Source organism: Corvus brachyrhynchos, unplaced genomic scaffold (assembly GCF_000691975.1).
Source record: "Corvus brachyrhynchos isolate BGI_N302 unplaced genomic scaffold, ASM69197v1 scaffold119, whole genome shotgun sequence".
NCBI lineage: Eukaryota > Metazoa > Chordata > Aves > Passeriformes > Corvidae > Corvus > Corvus brachyrhynchos.
In genome coordinates, this window is record NW_008240054.1 from 759,358 (window position 1) to 769,294 (window position 9,937).

Genomic DNA, 9,937 nt, shown 5'->3' on the forward strand with positions numbered 1-9,937 from the left:
AGGGCCGCCGCACGTCCGGGCCCCCCGGCGGGGCTCCCGCTCCCCGCTCCCAGCAGAGCCGGTCCCAGCAGCCCTGGGGCAGGAGTTACCCAACCCGTCTGCCCGCTCCCGCCGCTTTCCCAACCAGTTCGGAGCGGCTCCGGCTCTTCTTGCCTTCAGCCTCTCAAGAGTCCTTTCTACGCGGCCATTTACATCATTTTGGTGTTTTTGCTCAAGGAATTGTAACTCCGTTTCAAAGGAAAGAGGGGGAGAAGCAACCAAAGCCAGAGCCGAGCCAATCCTGCTACCAGACACCTTTTCCTGGAGGATCCAGTCCCGCTGGACCCACCATGAATCTGTCAGGCATTCCAGTTAAATCCCCAGATCATGACCTGATGCATTTTAGGATTTGGACTCAATGATCCTTGTGGATCTCTTCCAACTCAGGATATCCCATTAATCTCTGTCACTGCCCCTGCATTTCAATTCACCCTCTGATCCAGCTTTTTTTTTTTTTTTACCCTAAAAAGCCAAATTCTCCATGGTTAAGTTGAAATTAAAGCAGCGTTTGAGCCTAAAAATAGCTGGACACATCTGTCTGCCTTCCCCATCTGCCGCCGGCCTGGCTGGATGAAGGAAGCGACTGTCTGCGCAAAATGAGGGACCTGTCTCATCCTTCTGTCCCAAAAAATCAGTTTATTCAGGGAAAATATTCCCCAAGACTCCATTGATTTGCCAGATAACACCCTAGTCGGGAAAAGATAGGAGGAGCTGAGCTCTGCTCAACCAGTTCCTCTAAATAAAGTAATTTTTTTAATTTGAGGTTTTTCAGTTGATTTTGGAATTCCTTTCATGGAATAAAGCTCCCAATGGAAATCTTTTCAAGGCATCCCAGCTGCTTCCAAACACTACATGGGCTTGTAATAATCTATCGGCATTTAATGCCGCGTTCCTTAGGAAAAGGAAGCGGCTGATTGCAGGGACTGGAGCTACAACCAGCTCTAATTTCTCTAATGTGATTCCTTAAGGATGGGTGATGCAGTAATAACAACGTCGGAGCGTGAGGAAGAGCCATGCCCAGCGGCCGGAGCAGGGACGGAGCATCCTGGAACCCTGGGACCAGCCTGACCCACAGCACAGAGCAAAGCCCCCCCTGGAGCACTGCTGCTCCTGGGGACCCCCAGGAGACCGTTTGGAACTCACTGAGGGCCATGTCCCATTTTTATGCCAGGGAAACTGAGGCACGGGTGGGGATAGAGGAATTGGGAACCAGACCATCCAAGCACGGAGCAGCTGGGATGATCCCGGAGCTGGAGCTGCTCCAGGAGAGGCATGAACTCATCTGGGATCACCTGCCCCGTGATTCATCACTCCAGCGCTGCTCCACATAGTTTCCAACGAGGTTTCATTGGACAAGGACACGGACACACACGAACCCATCGGCACCAGGATGACACTGGTGACCAGTTATTGACTTTGCCCTGTCACCCAAAGCACCGGAAACCTTGGACTTGGCTGGACCCAGCCCTCGCACAGGGCCGGGAATAGAAAACCGGTCGGAGAACTTTTCTTTCTTCAGCAGCCGCAGGATGAGCGCGTGACCTTGGGCTGAGCTGGGTGAAACAGCCTTTCCCTGGCTCTGTGGTGAGGGAGGGGGCTCGCCCATCCCAAACTGCTCCATGAAGGGCGAGGGAGGGGAGGACTGTGCCCTGCCCGCGCTGGGGGTGGTGGGAATCCATCCATCCATCTGTCCGTCCATCCCACTGCTGCTCCTCTGCAGATCTCATAATGCCGGAGCCATTTCCAGCCCATCCCAAACCCCAGCTGCACCCCAACATCACCTCCCACAGCCACCCCTCCCCAAAACAGGCGGAGGGATTCCCCGGGGGTCGGGCTGGGTGTCCCTGGGCTGGGCTGCCCCAGCTCCCACAGCCTGGCTCCCCCCCCCGCTCGCCGGGCTAATCTCCACAGAACGGACGGAAAAGGGGAGATTAAATTAGATTAGCTGGAGCCGCCTAATTTTAGCGTCCTCACGTGTCACTGACACACTGCTCCAGCTCTTCCCTCGCTCCCCCAACCCTGCGTGACCCTCAAAGCCACCAAGGCCACCAGTCAGGACAGGAGGGATCCAAAGGGGGTTTGGCTGGCTAGCGGCACCCAGACACGGGTGTGAGTGGGTGGGCATGGGGGTCACTAGACCTGTGCCAGGAGGGGACTGGGCCACCTTCTACTGGAGATGGCCATCCTTGACTGGTGACAGCCATCCTGGAGTGGTGCTGGCCACCCTTCATTAGTGATGGTCACTTTCTATCGGTGACAGCCATCCGCCTCCAGTGATGGTCACTGTTCCTTGCTTGTGGCCACCTTCCTCCGTGGTGGCCCCCCCTCTCCACTGGTGATGGTGACCCTCAACCTAGGGATCATCTCCATCCCCAAGCAGCCCCCTCTGCCCAGGGGGAATCTGTAGTGGGACACTCCACACCGGTACATCCTGTTTTCCCCCTCCACTCCCAGCTCCTGCCCTGCATGTCCTATTGCCACCTCCCGAATCACTGCACCATGAAGATGACATTGGCCTGCCCAGACCTCCCTCAGGGCAGTGCCAGCTCATCCAGCTGTAGAGGAGCCTGCCAGATCCATCAAACATCTCCTGATCCATTGGTTGCTCCACGGGATCAGCCCCGTGACACCACAGGGAGAGGAGATATCTGGCCCCTTCCATTCCCAGGAGCTACACTGTCCCCAACATCCCAGGAAGGTCCCCAACATCCCAGGAAGGTCCCCAACATCCCAGGAAGGTCCCAAAAGTCCCAGTCCAGTACCCAAAGCCTGGATGCTGGAGCTGGCAGGAGCTGTGGCAGGAAGGAAGGTGTCCCCAAAAGCCAGCATGGCCAAATGCAGGGAGAGCTGAGGACCGTCCTACATCCCAGAGAGGCTGTGCCAGGTGCCACAAAACCTGGCACAGGTCCGAGGTCAAAAGTCCTGGTCAGGACACAGGACCCTGAGTCACTCTGCCCTGGGATGAGCAACTCCCGCGTGTGGCACTTTCCCAATCACAGCGGAAAGGGGAGGTTTCTCCTGGGGCACTTTCCGTGGGCACCGCCACGTCCCACAGCGTGGGACACACCACATCCCTGATGCCACCAAACTGGAGCAGGGACACGAGCAGGACTGGGCAGGGAATGCTCAGTGCCAGGGGGTTTTCCCTTGCCTCTGCCACGGGACCCTCATCCTTTCTCCCAGCGCTGTGGGTGTGAGCAAGCCAGATCCCAGGGGTCTCATCTGGGAGTGGGATAACCACCCTGATGGTCCCATGCCACAGCCACACCCAGCTTGCACCGACCCCATGAAATCCTTCCCACCCGATCGGAGGAAATCGCCCAAAACTTGGATTCGAGGAAGATGCGGGTGCACAGCTGTGACAGAATCCCACCCTTCAGTCCCGTGGTGTCCTGGCAGGGACCAGTGTCCACACCAGCGTGGCAAAGCCACGTGCAGATGGCTGTGCCTGCCAGCCCATCCTCAGGGTCTGGGTGAGGCACAGGGATGAGCTGGCAAGGGAGAGAGGGGCTGGGAACCCACCTCCTGCCCCTCCAAAATCCCAGCCAAAAGCCATGGCAGTGCTGGTGGGCAGAGAAGGATTGAAACCCCCCAGGTCCCCCAAGTCTAGAATGATTCCTAAGTCCAGCCCGGAGCTCTCTCTGGGACACAGGAGCAGAGCTGGTCTCTCCTGGGATCCTCACTCACCATAGGCAGCATCTCCCTCGCTTCCTGACAGAATGATCATGGCTCAAAGACCCCAGCCACATGTATTTCCACCAATTCACTCTGACAGGCAGAAAATCGCCCCAAATATTTCATCCCACCTTGCTCTGACATCACCCCACCTGGTCAAGGCCAGAGATTTGAGACACAACTCCCCTCCACCCTGCCATCACTTATTCCCCAGCACCCATCCCGTGATCCCTTGACACCCACAGTTGCTCCCCTTTCACCCCTTTGTGCCGCATCCATCGCAGATCCTCATCCAAGTACAAGGAGCAAAAACTCCCCCACAATCCTGAATTCCAGGGCAAAAATCCCCTCACCTGGGCGAAGCTTTCACTGTCCATCCCGTTCTCCGTGTGCATGGACATCATCCTTGGAGCATCCACCATGGTTTGCTGAGACTGAGACTGAGACTGAGACTGAGACCTCGGCCCGCCGAGCTGGGGCTGGGAGGGCTTTATCATCTCTGATCCCTGTGGAGGAAGGCCCTGCGTGCCAGCGCCGAGGTCATTGGCTGGGCACCGCGCGGATGAAGACGGGATTTTAGCAGCAGTGGTGTAATCCCGGAGCCTTGGGATGAGAATGACGGAGCTGTCTGGGATGAGATGCTCTGTGGAGGGTCAGGGCTCCTCCTGCCCCACGCTGACACCCCCACAGAGGTGCACCCCGTTCCACACCCCTTGGCACGGCAATAAGGAGCAGCCAGATCATGGATCAGCCCCGCATTGCTCTGTCCCTGTGGGGGTGACCTCGCTTGCCCCCAGCCCAAATTTCAGTGCAGAGAGTTTTACTGAGGAATCCTCTCTCCTATTTCGCAGAGAGGGAAAATAAAATGGAAAAATCCCCTGCTGAGGAAGGATGGATGTGTTTGGAGGGGCTGGGAGCCCTGAGGCAGAACGAGTCCGTGCGGCCCCAAGCCTGCTGGAGACCCATCATGCGTGTGCAAATGTGAGTTGCGTGTGAGGGCACACGTGGGACAGGGACACGTGGCCTCCCACATGGATCTGACCCGGCAAGGGGCTTAATTGGGATCTGCGGCATCTGCCATGGCAGCAGCGGCGGCTCCTGTGCTTGTGAGGAGCTTTGAGAGTCCTGGAGAATTCCAAAAACCCAGATGGGGGATAAAAGAGGGGGAAAAGAGCTGCCTGGCTCCTCCCCCACCCTGTGGCTCCGTGGGTCCATCCCTACGTGACAGTGGGCACGCAGGGCCCCTCTCCCTGCTGCTGAGAAGAGCTGCCAGGCAAAGAGGGTTAAGGTTGAATCATTTATTAATTCTAACAGAGATTATCCAGCTCGGAGGGCCCAGCAGCTCCAGCAGTCAGTGCTGGAGGGTTATCTGGGATGGGAAAGGCAGGAATTGCTGTCGGGGAGGAGGAGGATGGAGCTGCAGCCCCAGGTTTTCCCATCACAGAGAGGGACAGGCTTGAGAGAAGGGGTAAAGCTCGGATTTGGGAGCAGCAGGCTCCAGGCTGGGCTTAGGCACCACCTGTATGGGCTAAAGGTTAAGACCAGACCTAAATCTTAGTCCAGGTGCTGAGCTCAGCCCCAACCCTTGGTCAGGTGCTGTGTGAGCTGGGGGAGCAGGGCGGAGCTGAGCTCCAGCCCTGGTCCCATCCCTGTCCTCATCCCTGCCCCTATCACCATCCTGATTCCTGTCCAAATCCTATTCCCATACCCATCCCTGTCCCCATCCCATCCCATCCCTGCCCCAACCCCTGTCCCAATCCCATTCCCATCCTCATCCCTGCCCTGTCCCATCTCCATCTTCATCCCCATCCCCATCTCAAACCTGCTCCCATCCCCATCCCTGCCACCATCTCTGTCTTGATTCCCGTTCCCACTTCAACCCCATCCTGATCCTTGTCCCCATCCCATCCCATCCTCGTCCCTATCCCTGACACCATCCTTGTCCCCATCCTGGTCACTATCTCATTCTCAAACCCTTCTCCATCACTGTCACTATCCTCATCTCAATCCTAGTCCCTATCCCATTCCCTTACTCATCCCTGACCCCATCCCTGTCTTGGTTCCTGTTGCCATTTCATCCCCATTCTGTCCCCATTCCCATCTCTATCCCTGACACCATCCATGTCCGCATCCTGGTCCTGTGCCATCTCCATCCCCATCCTCATCCCTGTCCCTGTCCTCATCCCTATCCCCACCCTCATTCTCATCTCCATCCCTGTCACCATCTCTGTCCTGATCCCTGTCCCTATCTCACCCTTGTCCTATCCCCATCCCCATCCCTGCCCCATCCCTTACACCGTCCTGGTTCCTCTCCCATCTCATCCCCAATCCCTTTCCTGTCCCAGTCCCAGTCCCAGTCCCAGTCCCTGTCCCTGTCCCTACCCATCCTCATCCCATCCCATTATCAGGGCACATGGCTGTCGGTGACAGCCCAGGACTCATCCGGACCCTGGGACAGCCAGACCCCCACCCCGACCTGTGCCCGCATCCACCTGCCTCATGATGGGGGTTTGACAGCGCCTTCATCCAATAGAAACTTCTTTTATCTCCAAAAATTCCTCTGCGCTCGGACGGGGAAAACTCCGACTGCTCCAGGCTGGGATCCTCCCTCCGCCGCCCACAGCTCGCACAAAGGCTCCTTCACCCGGGACGGACAGAGCCGCCTTTGTTCATCCCGCTCCGACCGCGGCCGGCACGGCAGAACCGGCACCGGCCCTCCGGCTGCGCCATCCGCTTCCCGGGAATCTCCAGGAATGAGGGAATCAGTGAACCGCGAGAGCTGGGTGGTGGGAGATGAGCGCTGGGGCATCGCTGCTTGTGCCGGATTTACTCCCTCCCACCAGTGCCAGTAGGATTTTAGTCATTATTTGGATTTAACCAAGCCAGGGTCGTTTAATATCCCCCTGGAATAACGGGTGGGGTTGAGGGGATCCAAGCGGTGCCGAGCCCCACAGCCCGGCTGTCCCTGCCGGAATCCTCGCTGTGCCAATAAATCCCTTTATTGTCTCTCCCGCCTCATGGATAATCCAGCCATGGCGGGGATGAGACCTGCCCCTTCCCGGCGTGGGACTCCCGGGAATCTCGGTGGGTGGCCGGGACAATCCCCACCCTCCAGCGCCCCACCCCCTGCTCTTCATTACAAAAGAGGGGATAAATAATCCCTGCATAAGGAGGGGTTGGGGGAGCGAGTGCCTGGGATGCAGCAGGATGGCGATGCTCCCTAGGATGTCCCCGGGATGTCCCCCGGACCCACGAACGTTGCAGTGGGAACCTACCCGGCCACAAATCCCACAGCATCGACCCCAGGGCTGGATTGAGAGGCAAACGCAGCCTCTGGAAGTCCCTCACAAATATCCCCTCAGACTTTTGGGTGAGCCGGGAAAACTGAGCCAGGAGAGATCTCTGTGTCCCTCATGGGAGCACCGGGATACTTGGCAAAGATAAGGCACCTGGGAGATGCGGTCCTGATGTCACCAGCAGCACCGATAGCAGCAGGAGAGAGGATTTCATGACTTTAATGACAGCACGAAGTTTTCCAGAAGCCTCCCTGTCCATATGAATACCTGCACTCCCGCATTTCCCTGCACTGGCAGCTGTGAGCTCATCCCCGGGCACCCGGAACCCGCTGGAAGTGGGATGGGGATCCTGGTGCCAACCCAGGCCTGACTCCTGGAGAGCTCAGGGAGCAAGTTATGACTGATGCCAGAAATCCCAGGATGCGTCCCATAGAACAGGTGTCCTGGGATGTGTTTGGCAGCACGACAGGGAGGAGGATGCAGAGGTGGAAGTGGCCGGAGGTGTTGCCACAGCTCCATAAAACCCCTTGGAACATTTTATTCCCACTCTCCCCACCCATGGCCAGGATCTGGGCAGCACGCAGCCAGCACGAGGCCGGCAGCTCTGGCAGGGCCCAGACACTTTCAAGACATTTGGGACCATGCCAGGAAGGACTGGGTTTAATCCCATGCCAGCAGCTGCCCCGGCCCCGGATTAGCTCTGGCACCGTCCCCCTTCCCAGGCCACCCCGCCACAGTAACTGGAAACCCGTGGGGCGTTTTTCCAGTCTCATGATGTTGGCAAATGTCAGATCCTTGATGGATCACTGGCACTGGGGTGGGTGGCATGGGGTGACCCCAAAGGGATGGAGACACCTGGATTTAGGGAGCAGCCTGGGATGGAGCGTTGGGACCTGGTTGCTGCTCTGTCCATGCTCAGAGAGGGAAAATGAGAGGGATAACTGAGCCTGAGGGTTTGGAAAACAACATTCCCAGTGGGCATTCCCAAAACAGCAGCCCCAGAGTTGTTGGGGTGATGTTTCACAGGAGTTCAGCCTTTTCCAAGCTCCCATCCCTAACTGGGACCCCTCATCACCCTGCCCCCTCATAACTGTCACCCTAAAAAACACAACCCCTGAAAAATGAGATCCCTAATAACAGTGACCCCAAAAAATAGTGACCCCTTAAAAATGTGGGCCCTAATAACTGTGACCCCTAAAAACCATGATCCCTAATAACCCCAAATGCTAATAATTGTAACCCCTAAAACTGTGACCCCTAATAACCCCAAACCCTATTAACCATGACCTCTAATAACTGTGTCCCCTACTGACCCCAAATCCTAATAACTGTGACCCCTAAAATGAGGTCACTAATAACTGTGACCCCTAAACACCCTGACCCCCAATAACTGTGACCCCAAATAACCATGACACACCCAGTAACTGTGACCCCAAATCATCCCAATCCCCAATTCCTTCTCCACTGGCTCTGCTCATTTCCCTTCAGGGGAACCCCATTTCCACCAGCCCCTTCTCCACCCCCCACCCCACATTTTTCCCCTCAATATTTAATCCCCCTCTGTTCAACTTGAAGCATTTCCCAGCTCTTTCCAACACAGAGAAGGAACAAACCCCAGCTGGGGGGTCCAACGTGTGGTGAGCACAGGTGAGCAGCTGGGCACAGGCCCATTTTTGGCGTGACTTTACACCTCCCTGCCCTCAGATTAATTTGTCAGATACCAGAATTACGCCCAGATCGGGGCAGGAATAATGGGATTATCCAGAGCCTGCTGTGGGATAGGGAAGCTCATTACAGAGCATTAAAGAGAAGAAAATTGGGTTTTTCTAAGTTCTTAGAAAAACCTCAATTAACTTCCAGGTGCCTCTGAGGCTCATTTTAGGGTCATTTAGGGGTTTCTTTACAATTTGCTCTGCACCCTCACTCTCCTTATGGACGTAGAATGAACTTCCAGGATCCCGGAGCAGCGGGGGATGGTCTCCAGCCCTCGAAGGTGCTTCCAGGTTTGGGGAAACTGAGGCAGCCCCAACCCTGCACGTCACCACAGAGCACCCACTCCCTCCTGGAGCCCCCAAAACCCCCAGGAAAACCAGGATAAGCCCCCTTGGAGGGCGTTTCCCCATGAAAACACCACAGGGGAGGGGAAATCCATCCCGGTGGTGAGACTGGGATGAGGCTTCCTCCATGGTGGATAACCCAAAGTGACCTTTTGGAGGAAAAAGGGAGGTTTTACCATTTTTTCCCAGCCTCCCTGAGTTTTGCAGCACGTCAGGGACTAACACTGCCACCTACCGAGCCAGGCCTCGTGGTATCAAACCTCGCATTTCTGTTTTCCCCACCCAAAAGTGCTTCCCACGTCTTTAGGAACACACCAGGCCTCTCAAACCAACCCATTTCTCTCTGGAGTGAATCCAGGTGCCCATCCCATGCCCATGCCCTCAAATGTCCCTCAGCGTGGTTTTGGGGGGGCGTTTTTTGGGCTCAGCTCTTTGTGGATACCAGGCTGGGATGGTGGGTGAGGAAACTGAGGCAGAGCCAGCGCTTGTCAGGCTCAGACGAGTCCCACCTGTGCCTCGTTTGGTCTTGGATATTTAAGGCCCTTTTCCATCAGTTTCCCCCCCCTCTTTTGAGTGTCAGCTCACTGGGTGCAGCTTCGTTCCTTTTGTGGGATGGGGGAGCCCAGCAGAGCTGGGGGGTGGCCAGAGGTCCTGGAGCCCTCAGGGGTCTCAGAGCCCTCAGGGGTCTCAGAGCCCTCAGAGGTCCTGGAGCCCTCAGGGTTCTTGGAGCCCCCGGGAGCCCTGGAGCCCTCAGAGGTCTCGGAGCCCCCGGGGATCCCACAGCCCTCAGAGGTCCCGGGGGTCCTGCAGCCCACGCCGCCCCCCGAGGTGCTGGAGGGGCTCCTGAGGCAGCGCTTCGGGCCCCTGCCC

General features: G+C 56.9%; 1 protein-coding gene across 1 annotated transcript in view; it reads right to left on the bottom strand.

Annotated features, from left to right (window-relative positions):
- The window catches only part of HK2 (hexokinase 2), a 35,200-nt gene extending 30,577 nt beyond the window's left edge, over positions 1 to 4,623 (bottom strand). The window contains exon 1 of the mRNA XM_008641592.2: positions 4,068 to 4,623. Coding sequence (XP_008639814.2) covers positions 4,068 to 4,211 — 144 coding nt within the window. The 5' untranslated portion in view covers positions 4,212 to 4,623. The remainder of the gene's footprint in view (positions 1 to 4,067) is intronic.
- Between the last annotated feature and the right edge of the window lie 5,314 nt (positions 4,624 to 9,937).